Source organism: Microtus pennsylvanicus, chromosome 14 (assembly GCF_037038515.1).
Source record: "Microtus pennsylvanicus isolate mMicPen1 chromosome 14, mMicPen1.hap1, whole genome shotgun sequence".
NCBI classification, from domain to species: domain Eukaryota; kingdom Metazoa; phylum Chordata; class Mammalia; order Rodentia; family Cricetidae; genus Microtus; species Microtus pennsylvanicus.
Genome location: NC_134592.1, coordinates 29,779,289 through 29,806,446, shown reverse-complemented (window position 1 = coordinate 29,806,446; position 27,158 = coordinate 29,779,289). Strand labels below are relative to the sequence as shown.

The window sequence follows — 27,158 nt, the reverse complement described above, 5'->3', positions numbered from 1 at the left end:
TGCTGCCTGAATGTTATCTTTCTTAACTGCCCTACCTGGGGCCTTACATTCTAAGTTTGCAACGAAAGGAAGGAGAGTCAGCAGATTTGGAAACTTGAGAAGGAAGCCGGAGTGAGGGCCCTTGGCCTGAAGCCAACCTCACTGGCTCGGCTTTGTAACCATGGTGCTCCTCCTCGAGCTCTGAAGGGCTGATGGTGAACTAAAACAGCAAAGAAGGCAAATTAGACAACTGAGGTGCTAGGGTTACTGTGGGGATCCGCGGCCACACCCTCTGCCGCGGCCCAGCCTACTCCCTCCCTCTGTAAAGCGTCCCAACTGGAGTGCAGCCATCTCTCCCCACACCCTGTTCTTAAGCTCCCGTTGGTCTGTAGCTATGGATGGGACCTTGCTGTCTTGAAAGTCGGTGTTGGATGCCATTTACAGGAAGAAAGAAGCAATGTCCCATCAAAGGCGTATTATCTGCAGCACTGTGAAGTGTGCAGTAGCCTCGTGATCTTCATAGGGACAGCTCGGAAGCACCGCAGTGTGGCTGTGCTCGCCCACTCCCCCGGTGTCTTGAGACAAGAGAAATGAACTTACTTCAGTGGAAAGTAAATCCAGGGGGGCTTACCCCCTCAGGACCTAGAAGTCACTTTCACTTCCAGGTGACTTCCTTGTCTGGCTGCTGCAGTGATATGACTTGTTTCCGTTAGCAGACTATTCATCGTACAGTATGTGGCTGCTGGGCTCCTCCATGGGACTGCACATGAGAAGTTAGGAATAAAACAAGCAATGCTCCTGGGGCAATGGCCCTAGTGTCGGATGCCCTCTTCTTTTCCTTCCATTTCCCATTATTAAAACCCCCTAAGCATTCTTCTGTGCAGGGGTGGAGATTTTGAGGTGATGCTCACCCCTGTGCTGTTGGGGAACATAAGAGAGACATAGAGTTGGTGTTTGGCCAGAGGTGGGGTGACAACATCTGAGAACAATGATTCCCTAAGCCTAGCTTGGGATTTTACCTTTTGTCCTTTGAGCCAAGATCAAATACAGTGTTAAGTGGGGATTTTTTTCTTCTTCATTTTTCCAGGATCTTTGGAAGCGCCCCAAGTTATTTTCGCCAGATCCAAACCCTTACCCACACATTCTGGAGCCCTTGCCACAGTTATAGGACAGAGAAAATCAAAGTCGATGAAGTCAGGGACAATTTAAGGTAATAGTAAGAATAAGAGCGTATTTTTGTTGTTATCATTTTGTTACTTCATGGCACAGCAAAGGACTCAGTAACTATGAAGAAGAACAATGCAGTGCAGGGCCGGGGGACGTACCTCACTGCTATAACATGTTTAACATGCAGGGTCTGGGGACGTACCTCACTGCTATAACATGTTTAACATGCAGGGTCTGGGGACGTACCTCACTGCTATAACATGTTTAACACGCAGGGTCTGGGGACGTACCTCACTGCTATAACATGTTTAACATGCAGGGTCTGGGGACGTACCTCACTGCTATAACATGTTTAACATGCAGGGCCGGGGGACGTACCTCAGTGCTATAACATGTTTAACATGCAGGGTCTGGGGACGTACCTCACTGCTATAACATGTACGAAGCCCTGGGTCAGATCCCCAGTACCAACAACAGCAACAGAAAAGGCAGTCAATTGGGACTTTATACAAACAACTTGTAAGGACTACTTCAAACCTGGGTCAAAGTTAAGCTGTGCACCGCTAGTTTCTATACTGTGCTGGCCCCCCAGAAGGTGGCGCTGTGGCAGTAAGAACCTTCTCTGCTGTTATTAGATGCTTTTGTTTAAAAATACAGGGTCTTTGAGACAAATAGAAACATTAAAACCATAACCAAGGCTCACAGGTAAAGTAGAACGGGGGTATGGGAAGGTGACGCTGCCGAGACTCAGTTGCAGTCATCTCACAGAGAAGAGTTATTCATTATCAGGAGAGGCTTTTAGGCTAGAGGTAGGTAGTTTGTGGACTTTGAGATAATGAGGTGGAAAGGGAACAAAAATATTTTGTAAAGGCTTTGGTGACGTTGATAATTGTGGTTGTTACAAGTTTTAAATGAGCACACACCCGTTAATTGGCAGCAAAACAAGCTCTACCCCATCCCACACCACCTGTGGTAGCCTGTGCAATTAAGGCGCTGCCAGACTTGGTCTTGTGAAGCTGTGTCCTCACATCCCTAATGCTCCTCAGTGTTGTGTTCCAGCCTTAGCCTTCACAACTCACCAGAAAACTCTCTGAAACCTCAAGACTGCAATTATTCCTTTCTTCTTCGCTCAGTCCCACATACTCAGCATTAATGGCACACCTCCTATGAGCTTAATATTCTTCTTTCCTCTGGGGGAATATTTATAAGCTTCTTTGAGAAGCATTGTTCATTAAAATACCCCAGGAGAGCAAAGGAGAAAGGAAAGTTGTTTACCCACCACAGGGTTCATTTACATTGGATCAGAAAGCTTCAAATATCTTTCTCAACCCATTTAAACTCTCTCCAGAAAGGAATGAGGAGAGAGACAGGAACACCAAATCCATGACTTGGTCATCTACCAAAATGTACCGGAGAAACCGAAAACACCCGGAATTCTCGTGCCACTGAGCCAATGGTACTTTAACCCTGACACTAAACAGCCTGTCCCGTGATGAACAACTTGTAAAAAGTATAGAAAGCTGAGCGAAAAGATCAAGATTTCCTTCATATACTGGCATCCGGAAGGGTGAATGTGACAGCCAGCTCCAAACCAAACTGATGACCTGCCAAGGAGTACTGGCATCTCTGCTTCCAGGACTGTGAGCCTTGGACCGCCACGGTGTATCGTTTTCCTTGAGCCTCTCTTCTGGTTCTCCCTCATCAGAGCTCAGCCATGTAGGCGTTTCGGCAGTGCAGACTTGAAAAAGTTCATCTCCGTACCTGGAATTCTGCACAAAAGCAGTCCTGCTAAACTTGAGCTCACCATCTTCTGGAGACAGCATTGCCAAGGATGCACGGACATGGGCCCAGAGTCAATCACGGTCTCAGAAATCAGTGATCAGTGTGGCTACAGAGAAGCATCGCCCATAAGACCCACCAGGCTGTGTCTGCAGAAACTGTTAATTCGGTTCGTATCGCCCATCTGCAGTGTGCTGCCTCCCTTGAACAGAGAGGTAGCTTACCTGGTGAGGAGGCAGAACAATCTCCGAGGCCACAGCCCATTCCAGCAGCAGTCTGTGAATCGGTGGCCCACAGAAGTCTCTGCACCACAGCAGTGATGAGCAGCATCCACAGCTATGACAGTCCCAGAAGCCTTCCTTATGTAGGGTAGAGGGACAGATGTGCTAGACCAAGAAGACTGAGTATGTTTGCAAAACATGTTATACGATGCTGAGGAAATTCCTGGTGTCCTCTTCAAGGTAACTGTGCTGAGGGTATCGGGAATGAAAGCCCAACTAAGACCCCTTGGTCTAGGCAAGTGTTAAATTCTGACAGAGACGTTGCTGACTTGTCTTAGCTCCTGTCTATTTTACTAATATAATAATATGAATATATATTGTGTTAACTATATTTCCTGTGTTATTTTCTGTGTGCTCGGTATTCTGATATTTGAGGTCCCTACAGACTAGGAAAGTGTCGGCCTCCATTAGGGCTATTCAGTCCTGAATAGATCACCAAGTTGCCCCCGAACAAAGAAGACTTTTCTTTGCAAGCCAACCAGTCCCAGGTACCTATCCCCAACAACTCCCTTTATCAAACCCTCCCACACCAATCCAAAGTGTTCTCCCTGCCCAGTCTTTCCTGAACCAGGTCCTAAGCATCTAACGAACACCTTCAGAGTTCCGAAGCCACTGGAAATTATCCACAAGAGAGAAACTAGCCTGTTTCCTTGACAGGTCTTCTCTTTCCCCGGGACACCTCACTCCTGTCTGCTCCTGTCTGTCTCCTGACCAGTTTGGCTTAGTTTTTTGACTCGTGATTGTAATGTAGACTCTCGAGGAACTGGAAGTGTGATCTGCTTCCTCCTTTCCCTCTTCCTCCTGAGGCTATACTGACCTCTCGGGCCGTGTCTACCATGCACATTCTTAGAACAAACACCAGTAAGGATTTCATTAATGTGCAGCACCAGGAACACAATGAAAGTTATTAATTCGGTTCATATGACCCAGCTCCAAACTGCTGTCTTAGCATTCTGTGATAGGCCTCACCACACAGTGGTACTTTAGCGATGTGTTTTGCTAGCCTGATCTGGCTGCAGCCACACAAAAAGATGCAGCCTGTATGTGGCCATCTGACCTGGCAGCCAGCCAGTGAAACCCTGCGCATCCCTGTCCTGAGGCCTCTCTCATTGCAGTTACTCTTTCTGTGTTGAGAAACAATGCTCAAGCATAGCTAGCTGAGCCACCTGGCTGGCAGTCGGAGGGGAGGCAGCCTGGCTTTCAGATGGGGAAGATGGGAGGGTACTTCTAAGAACCCACCCAAAGCGGGTTGGTCTGCTTGAAAGAAAGCCAAAGAACTCTTTTTCTGAAGTGGATTAAGAAATAAGCTACTGGGAAAGATAACATCTGAAAAGTGATACTGTCTCTTGCGGAGCTGGCCAGATCCCAGGAGAAGAGTGATGCTCTTCCACTGTTAACAATTACTACCTTGTTAAAGACACAGGGGCGGTCCAGTGGCCTCACTCTTGGGCTGTCTTACTGAAGCACACACTGCTCTTGGAAAAAATCCCTGGCACCCTAGATCCTTAGACGTGTACCCATCATTGCATTGTAGCAAAGTCGTGTGGTCCTGGGCAGCCTCTGTTCAAGATCCAGTTCATTCTTGTAGCTCTGAACTGGGCAGCTAACCAGTTTAGGTTGCCTTCCCCTGGGAGTCGCTCCGCAGCTCACTCCCTGTTAGCAGTCCAGCCTCCAGTCACACAGCCAGTGAACCCACACACCCTGCCACCAGTCTTAATGGGATGCTTGTTACGGACACATACCTATGCTTTACCATCCGTGTGTCCTTAAGACATAATTGCTCCTAAAAGTTCTGCAGAAAGAACATGGCATGTTAAGCCATGCCTGTCTTTGGGAAAAGCAATCTTTACTCACATAGAATATTTACAACTGTGCTTACCTCATCTGCGGAGTTGGAGCTAGGCTCCAGGGGGTGTAGGTATTTAACTGCAGGGCTCAGAGAATGATGAAGTAGATTGCACTGTTGACATGACTGGTGTTGATATTTATCCTTTATTCTTTCAAATTAGGTTATAATAAAGACAAGACTCAGGTTCCCTCCAGTCCTCAGAGTGGAAAGCATTACTAGTTAGACTAAAACACCCATTGCCTAGCCTTCTCTTCTCAGTTTCTGAGCATGGGTATCCCCGTCAGCAGAATAGCTAGCAGGGGCTCTCTGCTCTTAACCTAATCCAGGAAATCCAGGTGCCTGATGCCAGGGAGAAGCGGCTCGAATGGGTAAAGTGTTTCTTTAGCTACATCATTAAGACATAACCTATGACCCCAGCACAATATATATGTGAATGGAAATATAAGTAGGAAAACCAACCGGATTCTCAGATTATGAGAAAAGTCAGCTAATTGTAAATCACTGTGGTGCTTTGACTGATCCGTCTCTTGTTAGTAAGTAGAAGGTTTGTGCTTTTGTATTTTGGCACTGGAATATTTGAGGGTGTTTTCCCCTCCCTCTTGCTATTTACATGTAATTTGCCATGGAAATTCAAATAGATGCCACGGCCGAGTGTAGATATTTTGAAATTTGATAAGTCTTTATTTTTTTGTAGGAGAACTCAAAGCTATTGGATAATGAACTATTCATAGTTTTAACAAATGTCATAATATGAAATTTTCAAAACTGCTACTCTTAGAAGATTCTCCTCTGGTCTTTTGTACCTGTTCATTCTTCTTTCCGTTGTGCATGTATGCAAACACCCGTTCCTTATTCATGCAGAGGATCTGACTTGTCCATGCTAGGCTTTTGGTCATGGAGAAGGGAGACACTACAAGATCAAGGAAGGTAGCTCAATGGGTAAAACACTTTCGGTGCGAGCATAAGTACCTGAGTTCTAATCCCTAGAACCCATGGAAAGCCAGACACAGTAATGTATGACCACAATCCTGTTGCTTCTACAGCAAAAGAGAAGGTGGGAACAGGGACCTCTCCAGAAGCTCAGAGAGCTAGCAAGCCTGGTGTGTGCATTAGCCCACAACAAAGAGAATCTTTCTCAAACAAAATGAAATGCTTGTACTCACACGTATGAATACACACACACACACACACACACACACACACACACACACACACACACAAAGAGAGAAGCCCCCTTTATGAAGGGAAGTTGCTGTATATAAACATGGAAAAAAGGCAGTCTTCTTAGGAGCTAGACTCATGAAAACTGGCCACCCGACCAAACAGTGAAGCAGTATGATGTTAGCCTGTTCCTCTGACCTGATCATATGTTGGCTCCTCAGATATAGACATCTGCTGTTACCAGATCCTTTTCATAAGGAAGGGGTAAATATGTGCACATGTAGTTAGCAGTAAGAAGGGGTAAGTATGTGCACATATAGATAGCAGTAAGAAGGGGTAAATATGTGCACATGTAGTTAGCAGTAAGAAGGGGTAACAATGTGCACATATAGATAGCAGTAAGAAGGGGTAACAATGTGCACATATAGATAGAGTAAGAAGGGGTAAGTATGTGCACATGTAGATAGCAGTAAGAAGGGGTAAGAATGTACACATATAGATAGCAGTAAGAAGGGGTAAGAATGTGCACATATAGATAGCAGTAAGAAGGGGTAAATATGTACACATATAGATAGCAGTAAGAAGGGGTAAGTATGTGCACATATAGATAGCAGTAAGAAGGGGTAAATATGTGCACATATAGATAGCAGTAAGAAGGGGTAAATATGTACACATATAGATAGCAGTAAGAAGGGGTAAGAATGTGCACATATAGATAGCAGTAAGAAGGGGTAAGAATGTGCACATATAGATAGCAGTAAGAAGGGGTAAGAATGTGCACATATAGATAGCAGTAAGAAGGGGTAACAATGTGCACATATAGATAGCAGTAAGAAGGGGTAACAATGTGCACATATAGATAGCAGTAAGAAGGGGTAAGTATGTACACATGTAGTTAGCAGTAAGAAGGGATAAGAATGTGCACATATAGATAGCAGTAAGAAGGGGTAAGAATGTACACATATAGATAGCAGTAAGAAGGGGTAAGAATGTACACATATAGATAGCAGTAAGAAGGGGTAAGAATGTGCACATATAGATAGCAGTAAGAAGGGGTAAATATGTGCACATATAGATAGCAGTAAGAAGGGGTAAATATGTACACATATAGATAACAGTAAGAAGGGGTAAGTATGTGCACATGTAGATAGCAGTAAGAAGGGGTAACAATGTGCACATATAGATAGCAGTAAGAAGGGATAAGAATGTGCACATATAGCAGTAAGAAGGTATAAGAATGTACACATATAGATAGCAGTAAGAAGGGGTAAGAATGTACACATATAGATAGCAGTAAGAAGGGGTAAGAATGTGCACATATAGATAGCAGTAAGAAGGGGTAAATATGTACACATATAGATAGCAGTAAGAAGGGGTAAGTATGTGCACATATAGATAGCAGTAAGAAGGGGTAAATATGTGCACATGTAGTTAGCAGTAAGAAGGGGTAAGAATGTGCACATATAGATAGCAATAAGAAGGGGTAACAATGTGCACATATAGATAGCAGTAAGAAGGGGTAAGAATGTGCACATATAGATAGCAGTAAGAAGGGGTAAGTATGTGCACATATAGATAGCGGTAAGAAGGGGTAAGAATGTGCACATATAGATAGCGGTAAGAAGGGATAAGAATGTACACATATAGATAGCAGTAAGAAGGGGTAAGTATGTGCACATATAGATAGCGGTAAGAAGGGGTAAGAATGTACACATATAGATAGCAGTAAGAAGGGGTAAATATGTACACATATAGATAGCAGTAAGAAGGGGTAAGTATGTGCACATATAGATAGCGGTAAGAAGGGGTAACAATGTGCACATATAGATAGCGGTAAGAAGGGGTAAGAATGTGCACATATAGATAGCAGTAAGAAGGGGTAACAATGTGCACATATAGATAGCAGTAAGAAGGGGTAACAATGTGCACATATAGATAGCAGTAAGAAGGGGTAAGAATGTGTACATATAGATAGCAGTAAGAAGGGGTAAGAATGTACACATATAGATAGCGGTAAGAAAGGGTAAGAATGTGCACATATAGATAGCGGTAAGAAGGGATAAGAATGTACACATATAGATAGCAGTAAGAAGTGGTAACAATGTGCACATATAGATAGCGGTAAGAAGGGGTAAGAATGTACACATATAGATAGCAGTAAGAAGGGGTAAATATGTACACATATAGATAGCAGTAAGAAGGGGTAAGAATGTGCACATATAGATAGCAGTAAGAAGGTGTAAGAATGTGCACATATAGATAGCAGTAAGAAGGGGTAAGAATGTGCACATATAGATAGCAGTAAGAAGGGGTAAATATGTACACATATAGATAGCAGTAAGACGGGGTAAATATGTGCACATATAGATAGCAGTAAGAAGGGGTAAGTATGTGCACATATAGATAGCAGTAAGAAGGGGTAAATATGTGCACATATAAATAGCAAGAAGAGATAATAAATGTAGCATAAGTTCTAATAGGTCTTAATGATAAAAGCCTGAAGTAAGATAAATGGGAAAATACTGAGAAATCAGAGAGACAAAACCACAGCTACCCTAACCACTCAACTTCCCAGCCAAAAGGAGAGTGAGCTCCTGTCTCCTCCCACGTTATCACTTCCTCTCTCTGCCCAGCCATATCACTTCCTGTCTGTCTGTACAGACTTCCAGACCTCTGTGGTTAGCTAGTGACTAGCTCTGCCCTCTGATCTTCAGTCAAGCCTTATTGTACAAACAATATATCACAATATTTCTCCTTTTTTGTTTAAAAATTCAAGTTATAACTAATATAAGAAAAACTATATAAAATAAGTATCATAACTATATATATATATCACAAGTATATATACAGGCAATGAATACATCAACAATGTCTAGTTCATTAACAATTGACAAATTCAGAAAAAAATATTCCATGTTTATCCTATCTTGGTGAATCCAAAAGGTGGTACCTAATTCACTTTCTATTCTAACTTGCATTACCAAAACTGTCTTTTTGTGTCTTGACATTATACACTTTACATTTCTTTAGTGGATTTCTTTTCTGAATCTGGTAGCAAGGAAAACTCCATCAGAGACCCAAGAAGGAAATATTACCTGAGTAAGGAGGAAGTGCAAGCAAGCAACTTCCAGAAAATGTGAGAAATGACAGAAACAGCTAGCTGCCTGTACAGTCACCCAAGGTTCCTCTGCAATGTTGGGGCATCCATCTTTGGCCTACAGGCCTAGCATATCTGACAGACTTTTCTGTGAAGCAGGATATTCTGAAGAGCTGTCCTACATTGTCTTGGCAAAGTTCAGCAGTTCTTTCTTTTGTGTCCTGCTTGTGCAATTTTTACAGCATAGTGTCAGCAGTTGAGACAGGAGTACTTTCTTATCCAGTGACTAATCTCTGCCACATAGAAAGTAAACTCCATGTGGAGTTTCCCTGATGCCCATCATCTTCTCTGAAGTAGATTGGTACTGCCTATAGCAGACATGTCTCATTGCCATTAAAAATACAAAACAAAACAAAACAAGAAAAGAACCTATGTTATAAAAAAAATCTTAAATGTTATATTCTGTAGAACTCTGAAGTGTTTGAAAATGACCTATCTATCTAAAATATATCTCTGTTAGACCTTTAAAATATACCTAATATGACTGTAAGTTTGATTGTAATAGGTGACTAATTGGTAACCTTTATTTCCTTATTATCCTAAATATTTGGTAATAATTTGCATTACATTGTTAAATGAGTTGCATAGGTACAGTACCTTGAACAAAATTAGAAATGTATATATAGTATGTTCTAACAAAAATAACCTTAAATTTGTATCGGCATACAAAAAATCCAATCCAATGTAAAATATTTAAAACTAATAGTCACCTTATTTCTATACCCCCCTTATTTCTTTTCAGAGTAGATTCAATAATCTACCCTTATAGCCTTTCATCTAAATCCCCCTTTTTTTTCTCAAAACAAGAACTCTAAGTCTGATCTCCTTTGTTCAGCTTTCTTCCTGATCGTAGTAAAGAACAACTTGTAACTAACCGCCCAAAACAATGAAAATGTCTATAACTCATTGAATGACCAAAAACCATCCACCCCACCTCTTGGGAATGTGGGTGTCATATTCTTAAATTTATTTCCTGCTCTCTGGGGATGACGGCATCTTTAGTGGATCCTGGGGAAAAAAATTGTGTTAATTGTCAAGTCCTGGGAGAGGTAGCTGTAATCATTTGTTGTCCAGTCTCTGTGTAATGGGAAAGCACAAGGACTTACCTCAAGTCCTGGCTAGAGTACTCAGTATGGCTGGATCATCTCAGCAAGCCACCTCAAAATTGTCCTGAGCAGTTTGTAATTCGAAGTCGATCTTTAAGTGTTGTTCTTCAGCCTAGTGGTGTTATAGTTCTGGAGGAATTGTTGCTATAGGGCCCCATCCTCCTCATGAAGACTTCCTGAAGTCATTGTTAGGTGTGCTCATGGTTCACTGCAGAAAAGTGATAGAGACTCAAACCCCAAATCATGTACAGGAAGGTAGATGAAGCCTTTTTGTAGAATTAGTTAGTACTCTATATGGCCATTAATAGCATGATAAAAACTTTAAATATATTTTTAATTTTGTAACTTTTACATAATATTTATACTTCAAGAAAAGTTTCAAAGACTCAAAATAGGACCAAAGGATTATGAGATTCGTGGCAATAAAATAGTCCTTTAATTTTTGCTTTTCTTCTGTCGCATATTAGGCATCTCTTCTAGCCTGAGACAGAGATTTGGGATTTTACTTTAACAAAGCATGCTTGGGTTTAGAGAAGGAGCAAGCCACACTCCAACTCCAAAACCAACTTTAATTTTTATTTGGATTGGGGCTACAAAAAGACGATTTGTATTATATGTCTTAGAGAATAGCAGAAACAAACATCTGGGAAGATTTATGAAATTTTATTCTGTTGGAGGTGTGATATACTAATAGGCCAAATTATTTTTCTTGGAACATTTTTTGGGGGATGATTTGTCCTTTTTCTTCCCATGTCTCATTTGTCCAATAGTCTTCAGATTCCTTAGCTGGATGCCTTAATTGCCCTGAAAAGACAAAAACAAAACCCTCCCCAGCCCTAATTTTTGGGAGGCAATTTATGCCATAAGTTACCCTTATGGCAAGTTATATCTGATCAAAGGTAAAGCTCTTCTTGGTTTTAAAGTTAGTTTAAATTGAACAGTCATGATGTTTGATTAAATATTATCTGTCCTAATAAAGGAGTGTCTCTTGTTCAAATCTAATCTTTAACAATTTTGATGGTATCTATAGCTTTCCTTCTCCTGTGGAAACAAAAGCAAAACCCCTTCCCCAACATAACACATGTCCTGGTTTCCACTCTGATGTTAAGACATCTTTAAAGTATACTAACTGATTTAATCCCATAGGGTTTTTTTCCCCCATTATCCAGTGTCTCTCTATAACTGTTGTTTCCTTCTCATTAGCATTTAGAAAATTCAAAGTTAATAAAGCATTATACAGTCTATTTCTGGGGGGTTTTATTATCCCTTTCTGTTTATTTAACATATCCTTTAGAGTTCAGTTTTATCTTTCTGTAACTGCCTGCCCTATAGGATTGTGTGATATACATGTAATATTCTTTACATTATAATAAGCAAAAAAAATTATTTTCTTTGAGACATATGCTTGAGCATTGTCTGTCTTATTTTGTACAGGTATACCCATAATGGCTATAACTTATAGCAAACATGGGATTATTGAATCAGCTTTTTCTGAACTCAAAGTACTTGCCCATTGAAACCCTGAGTAGGTATCAATGATGTGGTGCACATATTTTAATTTTTCAAATTCTACAAAATGGAACACATCCATTTGCTATATTTTATTCCTTTGAGTACTCTTTGGGTTACTTCCTTCAGACAGTGGAGTTTATTTATATAAAGAACTTATAATTTCTTGTAATTCCTTATAATTTCCTTGGATTGTTGCCATGTGATACAAAAGTCTTTTTTTAAATCTTTGCTATTGACATGATGTTTTTAATGAAATTCTGAGGCCTCCAGTACATTTCTAATCAATAATTGATCATATCTTCATTACTGTGTGCGAGAGGGTCTAGCAGACCAATGTGGGATCGATGTGAGTTATATATAAGGGATGGTTCCTATTCCTGATTATTTCTTGTAGATGAGTAAATAATAAGTTCAATTTTGTATCATCTGATATAAATTCAGTGGTTTCAGTATGAAAAACAACTGTTTCTGCATATCTATGTTAAATCAGTATCTATGTTGAGGTTCCATAAAATTCATTAGTATTATGAGAATAGCATATATTTCTTACTTTTGGACAGAATCATAAGAACTTTTATCCACTTTACTTAAATTTTCTGAGTTTATAAGCTGCTTTTCCTGATTTATTTGCATCAATATAGAAATAAGGGCTCCAGTTATTGGTGTTTCTCATATAATGTGAGGAAGGACCCAGTTAGTGCTCTTTATAAGTTGAATTCTCTTGCTGTTGGGATATTTGTGGTTATTTCTCTCCAAAAAAAATTACTGTAAGCTCTTTGCCAGGGTTCACTTTCTGCCCATAATTTGTCAATTTCACCATTGTTGAAAGTACTGCAATTTCTGCTGAGTCTATTCCTGCTAATTGACAAAGCCTCAAATTTCCTTTTAGAATTAACTCAGAGACCTTTTCCACATGTTTTTAATTTTTTCCTTGGTTTATGTGGTAAAAGATCCATTCTAAGTTTATCTGCATTAAACTTCCTGTAGGGGCTGCTTGGAAGGTAATATGATAAGAATGCAGTTAAGCTCTGGATCCACATGATCCACATGTGCCTTCTGCAATTACTCTTCCACCAAAGCCAAGTCTCTTTCAGCTTCAGCTGATAATTTCCTGGGACTATTTAAGTCTTTGTCACACTCTAAAGTTTTGAATAAATTACTCAGTTTATCACACATTCTATTCCAGTAGTGGGCCACAGATAGGATGTCTCCTAGCAATCTTTGAAAGTCATTAAGAGTCTGCAATTGATCTTTTCTAATTTGCACCTCTTGGGGTCTAATTTTCTGTAGACACATTTTATATCCTAAATAATTAATAGGCTCTCCTCTTTGTATTTTTTCAGGAGCAATTTGTAATCCCCAACAAGGCAATTTTTTCTTTACTTCTTTAAACATTCTTTCTAAAGTGTCTGTATTTGAATCAGCTAAAAAGATGTTGTCCATATAATGGTAAACTATATATTAAGGAATCGCTTACATATCATTTCCAGTGGCTGACGTTTAAAATATTGGCATAGGGTGAGGCTATTTAGCATTTCCTGTGGGTGAACCTTCCATTGCTATCTCTTAGCAGGCTGAGAATTAAGTAGGCACTGTGAAGGCAATTTTTTCTGTCTTTTTCTTATAAAGGTATAGTGAAGAAACAATATTTTATATGAATAACTTTTATATCAATAACTATAAAGGGTCATCCTTTAGGCAATAGACAAGGCAAAGACTTGTTGGGAACACATTGGTTGAATCACCTTATTAATGGCTCCTACATTTGTTAGTATTCTCCACTTTCCAGATTTCTTTTTAACAACAAATATGGGATAATTCCAAGGACTGGTTGATTCTTCAGTATACTGAGCATCTAATTACTCTTGTACCCACTGTTCTAAAGCCTGCAGTTTCTCTGTTGTTAAGGGTCGGTCATTGTACAACCCATACAGGTTTGTCTGTGAACCATTATAAAGGTAGGGCTGTTGGGGCCTTTAAAATATCAGCATCTGTTGTGTCCTGTTCTTGTATAACCTGAATGGTTGGTGACTGATTTTAATACCTTCTAATATTTTTCCCAGAAATATATGTTAATTTATGCTTTGTTTCTGAGATGGGGGAATGCTAATCTGAGTATTCCATTGCTGTAACAAATCACGTCCCCATAAATTCATTGCTATGTTAGCAACATATTGCTTTAATTTTCCTCTCTGTCCTTCTGGCCCTATACATTCAACCCATCTTGCACTCTATTTTACCTGAGATAAAATTTCAATTCCTAAAAGTTGAACATTTACCTCCTGAAGAGGTCAGTGTGGATGCCTCAACATTCTGGTGCAATTATTGTTACATCCATACCTATGTCTACCAGATGTTCAATGACAACATCACTTATTCATATTTTAATTTTGGTCTTTGTTCATTTATAGAAGTTTGCAAAAAATATTTGCTTTATGTTTTCTCTTGAGTTTTTGTGCTGTCCTCTCTAGCTTTTCTATCATCCATAGCAGTATGCTTTCTTATTGAAAGCATTAGGTTCTTTAACTACTCTGGGAAGGAGTTTCCTCCATGCTTACAGGAAATGACTGAACCAAGTTTGGCATGGGTCCCTGCAAGAGGCCCCAAGGAGTTTCCCTGATGGCAAAGGGTTGCCTTGAATGATTCTTTGATCCAATGCCTGACTTTGCCACACCTTCTACATAATAAAGAAGAAAGAGGTGTTTTGTTTGAATTATGCTTATAACAAACCATTGTTTCAAGGAATGCCCTGTTTACAATCCCTTTTTAGGTGACCATGTTTGCCATGATTGAAACACTTGGCATTTTGATTTTTCTTCAAGCCTCTGGAAATCACCTCTCCTATCCATGCATCATGGTCATGAGATTCAATATTGATTGCATCTTGGATCCATTCCTCCAAGGGCGCTGATCTTGCTTTTAGTGGCCTAATTACCCTTTTGCCTTGTGCATTAGCATTTTCAAAAGCCAGAGAGTCAATTATTTGTCTAGTTTCTGAATCTGGTATCATTCTGTTTATTGCTGAAATCATTCTTCGTAAGAAATACATGAAAGTTTCCTTTGGGCCCTGTATAACTTTAGTAAATGACTTAATTTTCTTTTCTATTTCACCAGTTCTTTTCCAAGCATTCAAAGCTGCTGTGCAGCATAAACCAAGGGTACGTTCATCTATACAGATTGCCTTTGTAAATCAGTATAATCTCCCTCTCCAAGAATTTGGTCTTGGGAGATTTCCATGCCTCTAGCCTTACTTTGTTGTTCAGTGGTCTTGCCTCATCTTTCCACCAGATCTTCCATTGTAATTGAGAACCAGGTTCCAAGACCACTTTATCCAAGTCTCTACAGTCTCTAGGGATAATTCTAGTACAAGTTGATCATGAGTTTAACATCTGCTTCACTAAAGGTGAATGAATGCCATATGAGACTATCACTTCCTTAAATCTCCTTAAATCTAACATTTCCACAGGAGGCAATTAACTCTTGCACAACCTTGAGGATATCTGTCATTTGGCAGCTGTTCCTATAAAGTGGCTGAATAAATTAAAGTTGGTTGTTTGAAAACCTTAGGCTATTCCTCTCTAACCTTATAATGCAATGCTGAAATTGGTTCTCCAATTAAATTCTTCTGTCTGGATTGGGATATCTCTATGATCTGTTCTATTACGTTTTTCTAAAACTTGTATCTTAGCCCTCATATTAATCAACATTTTTAGTGTAAAAACAAAAGTGATAAAACTGATAATGTTTATTATTGACATTACTTATGTACCATCTAAATTAGATACCCTCTCATTTTTTGTTCCATTTTCAAACTTTCAAACATATTATCATACAGAGGCCTAAATTCTCCCATAATAATAATGTTTCCCATGTTCTAATGTGGGAAATAAACTCTCTCTTTTAAGTAATTCCCCCCTGTATGAATTCCCAGTTGTCTTACAAAATCTACCGACAATGTCAGTGAACTGTGAGGCGTAGACATCTGAGTGGTGAACCCAGGTGGTGAACAGCCTGGCTGAGGAGAGCTCCAGCTGCTAAAGTGAAGCCATGAGCTGAGAGAATGGCGGCCTGGGAGAGGGGGTGTAGGGAAAGCCCACAACCCACAGTGAAGACGGGGGAGGGTGGCGCTGGCTGCCTGAAGGCAGAGCAGCCAATCTAGGGCAAGTAAGCATTTGGAGCCCAGGTACCTGTGGAGTTTGGGCCTGCGGAGTTTGTTGCAGAGAGGCTGCAACAACAACAACAAATTCCAAACTCACTTAAAGGCTTGGGGGGGGAGCGGGAATGGCGGGAGAAGAAGCTAGCCTGCTGTGCAGTGACTCCAGCAGGAGCCGGTGACCGCAAAGCCACAGGCAAGCAGCTTTTTCATGAATTTGTGCCTTTAAGTTGGGCGCTAATAATGTAGCATGAGTTCTATTAAGTTTTAATCATAGAGGGGGACATGCTAAGAAATCAGAGAGACAAAGAAGCAAAACCACAGCCACCCTAACTACTCAATTTCCCAACTGAAAAAGAGAGTGAGCTCCTGTCTCCTCCTACCTTATCACTTCCTCTCTCTGCCCAGCCAAATCACTTTCTGTCTGTCTGTACAGAACTCCAGACCTCTATGGTTAGCTAGTGGCTAGCTCCACCCCCATCTTTTAGGCAAGCTTTATTTGTACAAACAGGATATCACCACAGGTAAATATGTGCACATATAGTTAGTAATAAGAAGGATGAGCAAGGTTGAGGAGAGTCTTATTTCTAACAACTATCTGAAAATTCCATATTATAATATCTGATTAAAAGCTATCAATGGAGGCCTGGTGGTAGTGGTGCAAGCTTTTAATCCCAGTTCTCAGGAGGCAGAGGCAGGTGGATCTCTGAGTTTAAGACCATCCTGGTCTATAAGAGCTAGTTCCACAACAGGCTCCAAAGCTACAGAGAAACCCTGTCTCGGAAAACAAACAAACAAAACTGCCAATGTTATTACCCAGTACAGTTTGCAGGATAACAGCACTGGGGGGTTTATGACTCCACCTGGCATGTTCCATGTTCTTGTATCCATTCTTCAGAAGACACAATCAGAGCTCTTCCAGTTCATTCATCAGCAGATGCCCACTGGCAGCCTCCCTTCCAGTCATATGCCAACCTGGTGTTAGTGTAGCGGAAGTATAGAAGTCGAAGTTGCCACATCGTCCATGGCTGGCAGCTTCTTTGAGGTTAGTTTCTGACTCAGCAGGTTCTACATAAACCTCACCTTCAGCGGAAAGTCTCAAAATACAATGTAAAACATCCATCAAAAAGCATGAAATATGAAGGGAAACTCATCCAAGAAATGAGAAAATTCAAAAATTCTTAAATCGGAGGTCAAACAAACTATAGTTAATGTAAAACTTGCTCCTGGGTGTTGGAAACATGATATAAATTGGAGTTTTCATTACCTGAAAGGGAGTGGTCAGTAGTGGAGGACTTGCCTGTCATGCATGAGGCTCTGGGTTTGACTTCGCAGCAGGCAGCAGTATAAAAAATAAAAATAGAAAACCTTTGGGGAGGATCAAACGTTTTTCTATTTTTTCCTATTCTTATTCCAAAGTAACTATTTAGCATGCTTTATGTAGAGTTCACTGAATGAAGTAATACTACTCCCAGCCAGCTAGCCCAGAAATGTGTTTCGTTTGGCAGCTTCCTGACATGATGTACGTGCAGGGAAATTTTCATGGTGCATGTCAGTAAAGATGGCCTCAGGACAGGACAAAGCCAGGAGTGGACTTTGTGATCACCTGATCCAGGGTAGGATAATGGCTGCCTAGAGGACTATAGGGATTGCGTGTGCCTTAGACCATCCTAAGGAGGACTTCTCTTTGGGCTCAGATACCCGGTCTCTTCCCTGCTGTACCCTCGTGGTTGGGAAGCAGGTGACACAGTGCTCTGCCCACATAATATGGCCTTTGTGTGCTCTGGTCCTGTGTTCACATAGTTTCTGCTATTTTGATGCCATGTCCTCCTTTTGCCCTGTCTCTTCCTCCCTCCATCTCTCCCCGTGTCTGGCTTGTGCAGCTTCCCTTCTGCCCAGCCCTGCCCCGTTTCCACCCTGATGTGACTCAGCTCTGGCAGAGCTCTGATGGCCATTCTTACACTCGGACTTCATGGATTAATTTGAATGCTTTCTCAGCTTCCAGGAGGAGGAAACCGGGTCCAATGGAAGCCCCAGCATAGTGTCCAGAACACAGCAGGCATTTGAGAAATCCTGCTGAGGACATGAGTGAGCACACATCACAGTCCTTCCCTTGTTTACCTTGCTAATATCTGTATGCTTGTGTCTATCTACAAACCCTCCCCAGCCCTGGGGGACTCAGTTAAACTCTTCGTCCTCCCAGAAGCCGTACTATAAATTTGCATTGATCTGGTCTGTTTCAGTCCCTCGAGACTCAGTGGTTTACATCATCAAGTTTAACAGTTCTTTATATTTTGTCATCTCTTGTCACTGCTTGGTTCTCGGATGGATTGTCTCTTAGGGAAGACCATAACTGAAGGTAGAATTAGACTCCATATGTTTTTTGAATCCCTGTCAATACCCATAGTGCTTCAATGCCTTGAAATATGAGATTTAAAATAAATAATACATACTTATGTATATAAATTTGCTTGTGGAAAATAATTCTGTCTTTCTGGCTTGAAGTAAAATGAAAACTCTCAGAAGATAAAATCTAGTGGAAAATTCATAAACAATATATTTTATTATTAAACTCCAAAATTAGATGTCCCACCGCCTATAGCACTATAAAACTATTTCCTATAAAATATCCACGGATCTGTGCTATAGTTAATGACCTCTGACCTGTGTTCCAGACACCACCATGAACCTGCTTCTTTCAGCACTACCCCCTCCTGAGAACTTCCCACTGCAGGCCACATACACCAGGGACCTCGCTGGAGGAGGCAGAGTCACAGTGCAGCTCAGTGTGTTTGAGACACGTTATCTTTCACCTTCTTCTTCTCTCTTGCACCCTTTAGAGCCTTTTCAAGTTTTATCACGGAGATGAGATTTTCTTTTGAACACTGAAGTTGTGTGTGTGTGTGTGTGTGTGTGTGTGTGTGTGTGTGTGTGTGTTGAACTTTCCATGATTTCCCCGGGTGTCTCTCACACTGTATACTGCATACGATGAAGGCTCTGCTCTCAGAGCTATGACTAGCATTGAGTGTTGTGTGAAATATATTAGCAAGGTCTCAACCTTCCTAATGCTGTGACCCTGTAATATAGTTCCTCATGTTATAAACAAATTATAAAATTTTTTTCATTGCTACTTCATAACTGTAATTTTGCTGCTGTTATGAATCATAATGTAAATATTTTTGGAGACAAAGGTTTAGCAAAGGGGTCGCCACCCATAGGTTGAGAACCACTGTTCTAGAGCAGTGCGCTATGTTTGTAGTGGTCTCAAAACAGAACCAAAGCTCTCTTGGCCTTTACCTTTTCCGCGTTTACTTAAATTCCATCCCTTGTGACACTGTTTCATCACTAGCAATAACCATGACTAAGTTCTTAAAGAATTCAGAATGTGCCAAGTGGTGGTGGTAGCACGTGCCTTTAATTCTGGCACTTGGGAGGCAGAAGCAGGAGGATCTCTGTGAGTTCAAGGCCAGTCTGGTCTACAGAGTGAGTTCCAGGACAGTTAGGCCTACAAAGAGAAACCCTGTCTCCAAAAAAACAAATAAACAAAACAATTCATAATCCAAAGAATGTTCTCCAAAGGAGAGAATACAAATGGCCAGTACCCTAGGTGAAAAACCTTCCTGTCACTGATCTCAGGTGTAGCATGGTGACCACCAAGGGTTAGAGAAAGGTAAACTGGAGAGTCAGTGATTCGTGGATACAGGTTATAGTTTCACAAAATACAGTTGTGATGCTTACATAAAGGTATACACGGCTTCATGAGGCTGAAGTATAATTTGGGTTGCCAACATGGTAAGTTGTGTTTCGTGTACTCTGTTAAAATTTCCAACGTGAGTACAGACTGTGTGTAATGTTCCTAGTGCTGTAGAAATGGGTGTGGTTACTGTCTCACTTCTGTCTCTGAGAAAAACGTGGGGGCAGGGAGAGTTAGGTAGCTTGCCCAGGTCATGCAGACAGTGGTGGGGCTGAAATTCAGACAAGGGCAGCTCTAATCCAGACCCTGCCCTCTGAGCGCTAGGCCCCTAAAGTGGTGTTTTATCCGCTTCCTTTCATAGTAAAGCTGCTGGTCAGTGTGTTCTGGGTCTCCCTGCAGAATCTGACTTTCATCACAGAAGGCTCACTCCAGGATTCCTGGCAGTGTGCAAATGTAATCTAACTGAAAAAAAAAAAAAGATGTGTATTTGCCACAGGAATCAGAAGATGCAGGAGGTGGTGGTGCAGTCCTTTAACCTCACAACTTGGAAGGCAGAGGCAGGTGGGTCCAAGTTTGAGGCCAGCCTGGTCTGCAGAGTGAGTTCCAGTACAGCCAGGGCTACACAGGAAGCCCTGCCTCAAAAAATGGGGGGTGGATGGGGAGGAAGTCATTGGCCACCTTGGGACTGGAGTTACAGGTGGTTGTGAGCCACTGCGTATATGCTAGAAACTGAACTCCAGTCCTCTGCATGAGCAGCCAGTGCTCCTAACTGCTGGGCCATCTCTAATCCAAACGTTTAACCTTCCCTCATTTGGATGGAACCTGACTTTAGAAGTCTTGGAAGAGAAGGCTTTCCACATCCATAATTTTGAGCGCTTTGGCTGTGCCCCCACACCCTAAGCGCCTATGAAGGAACAGCAGTTCTGATGGGCAGAGAGAACCCACCAGGGTGTTAGCTGAAGCCAGGAGCCTGACCCTCTGCTGTGGAGGGGGGACAGAGGACAGGAAAGGCATAGTCACTAGGTCATCATTGTAGAGTATTAGTGGGGGGAACAGCTCAGGCAGTCTAGGACGGGGATCATTCTTTTTCTCCGGGGTTCAGAAGTCAGAGACAGAAGTCTAGAGTCACTGGCTCTTCCTAGCCATCGCGGGAAGCAGCTAGCCCTAAGGTGATGTCTCTCAGAGTTCTGGTAAGAGATGCTACCACTGTCACCAACACTGCCCGTGTTCCTGGGAAGAAGAAGGCTAGGGCAGAAGACAGATGCCAGCTCAGCCTGCCTGCCTGTAGGAAGCTTCCTCGGCAGTACCTGGCATTATTACCCACATCGTCCTGGCAGCAGAGACCAGAGAACAGTCATTTAGCTGGGCCCGCCACCTCCTTCAGCTAACCCGGATCTTTCCCTGAGAAAGTACGAGGGAATGGATGCTGACACACACGTGACACACCTCCAAAGTCTCCCCCCCCCCCCAGCTTGTGACTGACACACACCTGACACACCTCCAAAGTCTCCCCCCCTCCCCCCACACCAGCTTGTGACTGACACACACCTGACACACCTCCAAAGTCTCCCCCCCCCATCACCAGCTTGTGACTGACACACACCTGACACACCTCCAAAGTCTCCCCCCCCCATCACCAGCTTGTGACTGACACACACCTGACACACCTCCAAAGTCTCCCCCCCCCAGCTTGTGACTGACACACACCTGACACACCTCCAAAGTCTCCCCCCCCCCCAGCTTGTGACTGACACACACCTGACACACCTCCGAAGTCTCCCCCCCCATCACCAGCTTGTGACTGACACACACCTGACACACCTCCAAAGTCTCCCCTGCCCCCCCCCAGCTTGTGACTGACACACACCTGACACACCTCCGAAGTCTCCCCCCCCATCACCAGCTTGTGACTGACACACACCTGACACACCTCCAAAGTCTCCTCCCCCCCCCACCAGCTTGTGACTGACACACACCTGACACACCTCCAAAGTCTCCCCCCCCATCACCAGCTTGTGACTGACACACACCTGACACACCTCCAAAGTCTCCCCCCCCATCACCAGCTTGTGACTGACACACACCTGACACACCTCCAAAGTCTCCCCCCCCATCACCAGCTTGTGACTGACACACACCTGACACACCTCCAAAGTCTCCCCCCCCACCCCCCACCAGCTTGTGACTGACACACACCTGACACACCTCCAAAGTCTCCCCCCCCATCACCAGCTTGTGACTGACACACACCTGACACACCTCCAAAGTCTCCCCCCCCATCACCAGCTTGTGACTGACACACACCTGACACACCTCCAAAGTCTCCCCCCCCCACCCCCCACCAGCTTGTGACTGACACACACCTGACACACCTCCAAAGTCTCCTCCCCCCCCCACCAGCTTGTGACTGACACACACCTGACACACCTCCAAAGTCTCCCCCCCCACCCCCCACCAGCTTGTGACTGACACACACCTGACACACCTCCAAAGTCTCCCCCCCCCATCACCAGCTTGTGACTGACACACACCTGACACACCTCCAAAGTCTCCCCCCCCATCACCAGCTTGTGACTGACACACACCTGACACACCTCCAAAGTCTCCCCCCCCATCACCAGCTTGTGACTGACACACACCTGACACACCTCCAAAGTCTCCCCCCCCCAGCTTGTGACTGACACACACCTGACACACCTCCAAAGTCTCCCCCCCCATCACCAGCTTGTGACTGACACACACCTGACACACCTCCAAAGTCTCCCCCCCCATCACCAGCTTGTGACTGACACACACCTGACACACCTCCAAAGTCTCCCCCCCCACCCCCCACCAGCTTGTGACTGACACACACCTGACACACCTCCGAAGTCTCCCCCCCCATCACCAGCTTGTGACTGACACACACCTGACACACCTCCAAAGTCTCCCCTGCCCCCCCCCAGCTTGTGACTGACACACACCTGACACACCTCCGAAGTCTCCCCCCCCATCACCAGCTTGTGACTGACACACACCTGACACACCTCCAAAGTCTCCTCCCCCCCCCACCAGCTTGTGACTGACACACACCTGACACACCTCCAAAGTCTCCCCCCCATCACCAGCTTGTGACTGACACACACCTGACACACCTCCAAAGTCTCCCCCCCCATCACCAGCTTGTGACTGACACACACCTGACACACCTCCAAAGTCTCCCCCCCCATCACCAGCTTGTGACTGACACACACCTGACACACCTCCAAAGTCTCCCCCCCCACCCCCCACCAGCTTGTGACTGACACACACCTGACACACCTCCAAAGTCTCCCCCCCCATCACCAGCTTGTGACTGACACACACCTGACACACCTCCAAAGTCTCCCCCCCCATCACCAGCTTGTGACTGACACACACCTGACACACCTCCAAAGTCTCCCCCCCCACCCCCCACCAGCTTGTGACTGACACACACCTGACACACCTCCAAAGTCTCCCCCCCCCATCACCAGCTTGTGACTGACACACACCTGACACACCTCCAAAGTCTCCCCCCCCATCACCAGCTTGTGACTGACACACACCTGACACACCTCCAAAGTCTCCCCCCCCCATCACCAGCTTGTGACTGACACACACCTGACACACCTCCAAAGTCTCCCCCCCCCAGCTTGTGACTGACACACACCTGACACACCTCCAAAGTCTCCCCCCCCATCACCAGCTTGTGACTGACACACACCTGACACACCTCCAAAGTCTCCCCCCCCATCACCAGCTTGTGACTGACACACACCTGACACACCTCCAAAGTCTCCCCCCCCACCCCCCACCAGCTTGTGACTGACACACACCTGACACACCTCCAAAGTCTCCCCCCCCATCACCAGCTTGTGACTGACACACACCTGACACACCTCCAAAGTCTCCCCCCCCATCACCAGCTTGTGACTGACACACACCTGACACACCTCCAAAGTCTCCCCCCACCCCCCCACCAGCTTGTGACTGACACACACCTGACACACCTCCAAAGTCTCCCCCCCCATCACCAGCTTGTGACTGACACACACCTGACACACCTCCAAAGTCTCCCCCCCCCATCACCAGCTTGTGACTGACACACACCTGACACACCTCCAAAGTCTCCCCCCCCCAGCTTGTGACTGACACACACCTGACACACCTCCAAAGTCTCCCCCCCCCAGCTTGTGACTGACACACACCTGACACACCTCCAAAGTCTCCCCCCCCCATCACCAGCTTGTGACTGACACACACCTGACACACCTCCAAAGTCTCCCCCCCCCATCACCAGCTTGTGACTGACACACACCTGACACACCTCCAAAGTCTCCCCCCCCCAGCTTGTGACTGACACACACCTGACACACCTCCAAAGTCTCCCCCCCCCCAGCTTGTGACTGACACACACCTGACACACCTCCAAAGTCTCCCCCCCCATCACCAGCTTGTGACTGACACACACCTGACACACCTCCAAAGTCTCCCCCCCCCCAGCTTGTGACTGACACACACCTGACACACCTCCAAAGTCTCCCCCCCCCCCAGCTTGTGACTGACACACACCTGACACACCTCCAAAGTCTCCCCCCCCCCATCACCAGCTTGTGACTGACACACACCTGACACACCTCCAAAGTCTCCCCCCCCCAGTTTGTGACTGACACACACCTGACACACCTCCAAAGTCTCCCCCCCCCCCAGCTTGTGACTGACACACACCTGACACACCTCCGAAGTCTCCCCCCCCATCACCAGCTTGTGACTGACACACACCTGACACACCTCCAAAGTCTCCCCTGCCCCCCCCAGCTTGTGACTGACACACACCTGACACACCTCCGAAGTCTCCTCCCCCCCCACCAGCTTGTGACTGACACACACCTGACACACCTCCAAAGTCTCCTCCCCCCCCACCCCCCACCAGCTTGTGACTGACACACACCTGACACACCTCCAAAGTCTCCCCCCCCACCAGCTTGTGACTGACACACACCTGACACACCTCCAAAGTCTCCCCCCCCATCACCAGCTTGTGACTGACACACACCTGACACACCTCCAAAGTCTCCCCCCCCATCACCAGCTTGTGACTGACACACACCTGACACACCTCCAAAGTCTCCCCCCCATCACCAGCTTGTGACTGACACACACCTGACACACCTCCAAAGTCTCCCCCCCCACCCCCCACCAGCTTGTGACTGACACACACCTGACACACCTCCAAAGTCTCCCCCCCCATCACCAGCTTGTGACTGACACACACCTGACACACCTCCAAAGTCTCCCCCCCCATCACCAGCTTGTGACTGACACACACCTGACACACCTCCAAAGTCTCCCCCCCCATCACCAGCTTGTGACTGACACACACCTGACACACCTCCAAAGTCTCCTCCCCCCATCACCAGCTTGTGACTGACACACACCTGACACACCTCCAAAGTCTCCCCCCCCCGCACCCCCACCAGCTTGTGACTGACACACACCTGACACACCTCCAAAGTCTCCCCCCCCCCCAGCTTGTGACTGACACACACCTGACACACCTCCAAAGTCTCCCCCCCCATCACCAGCTTGTGACTGACACACACCTGACACACCTCCAAAGTCTCCCCCCCCCCAGCTTGTGACTGACACACACCTGACACACCTCCAAAGTCTCCCCCCCCCCCAGCTTGTGACTGACACACACCTGACACACCTCCAAAGTCTCCCCCCCCCATCACCAGCTTGTGACTGACACACACCTGACACACCTCCAAAGTCTCCCCCCCCCAGTTTGTGACTGACACACACCTGACACACCTCCAAAGTCTCCCCCCCCCCCCAGCTTGTGACTGACACACACCTGACACACCTCCGAAGTCTCCCCCCCCATCACCAGCTTGTGACTGACACACACCTGACACACCTCCAAAGTCTCCCCTGCCCCCCCCAGCTTGTGACTGACACACACCTGACACACCTCCGAAGTCTCCTCCCCCCCCACCAGCTTGTGACTGACACACACCTGACACACCTCCAAAGTCTCCTCCCCCCCCACCCCCCACCAGCTTGTGACTGACACACACCTGACACACCTCCAAAGTCTCCCCCCCCCACCAGCTTGTGACTGACACACACCTGACACACCTCCAAAGTCTCCCCCCCCATCACCAGCTTGTGACTGACACACACCTGACACACCTCCAAAGTCTCCCCCCCCATCACCAGCTTGTGACTGACACACACCTGACACACCTCCAAAGTCTCCCCCCCATCACCAGCTTGTGACTGACACACACCTGACACACCTCCAAAGTCTCCCCCCCCACCCCCCACCAGCTTGTGACTGACACACACCTGACACACCTCCAAAGTCTCCCCCCCCATCACCAGCTTGTGACTGACACACACCTGACACACCTCCAAAGTCTCCCCCCCCATCACCAGCTTGTGACTGACACACACCTGACACACCTCCAAAGTCTCCCCCCCCATCACCAGCTTGTGACTGACACACACCTGACACACCTCCAAAGTCTCCTCCCCCCATCACCAGCTTGTGACTGACACACACCTGACACACCTCCAAAGTCTCCCCCCCCCGCACCCCCACCAGCTTGTGACTGACACACACCTGACACACCTCCAAAGTCTCCCCCCCCGCACCCCCACCAGCTTGTGACTGACACACACCTGACACACCTCCAAAGTCTCCCCCCCCGCACCCCCACCAGCTTGTGACTGACACACACCTGACACACCTCCAAAGTCTCCCCCCCACCCCCCCACCAGCTTGTGACTGACACACACCTGACACACCTCCAAAGTCTCCCCCCCCCCCCACCAGCTTTTGACTGACACACACCTGACACACCTCCAAAGTCTCCTCCCCCCCCACCCCCACCAGCTTGTGACTGACACACACCTGACACACCTCCAAAGTCTCCCCCCCCCCCACCAGCTTGTGACTGACACACACCTGACACACCTCCAAAGTCTCCCCCCCCCACCAGCTTGTGACTGACACACACCTGACACACCTCCAAAGTCTCCCCCCCCATCACCAGCTTGTGACTGACACACACCTGACACACCTCCGAAGTCTCCTCCCCCCCCACCAGCTTGTGACTGACACACACCTGACACCTCCAAAGTCTCCCCCCCCATCACCAGCTTGTGACTGACACACACCTGACACACCTCCAAAGTCTCCTCCCCCCCCCACCAGCTTGTGACTGACACACACCTGACACACCTCCAAAGTCTCCTCCCCCCCCCACCAGCTTGTGACTGACACACACCTGACACACCTCCAAAGTCTCC

At 45.4% G+C, this 27,158-nt stretch overlaps 1 protein-coding gene across 27 annotated transcripts in view; it reads left to right on the top strand.

Moving 5' to 3' along the window:
* Ttll5 (tubulin tyrosine ligase like 5) overlaps window positions 1-27,158 on the top strand; it is a 276,835-nt gene that overhangs the window by 222,999 nt on the left and 26,678 nt on the right. For 10 of the 27 annotated variants that reach the window (XM_075947955.1, XM_075947954.1, XM_075947966.1 and 7 more), the window contains 2 exons: window positions 1,067-1,189; window positions 2,495-2,628. The exons of 8 other annotated variants lie outside the window; for them this stretch is intronic. In XM_075947955.1, coding sequence (XP_075804070.1) covers window positions 1,067-1,188 — 122 coding nt within the window. In that variant the 3' untranslated portion in view covers window position 1,189; window positions 2,495-2,628. Of the gene's footprint in view, window positions 1-1,066; window positions 1,190-2,494; window positions 3,533-27,158 lie in introns of those variants that run through there. 9 more of the 27 variants (XM_075947960.1, XM_075947950.1, XM_075947969.1 and 6 more) reach the window with 3 other exon arrangements.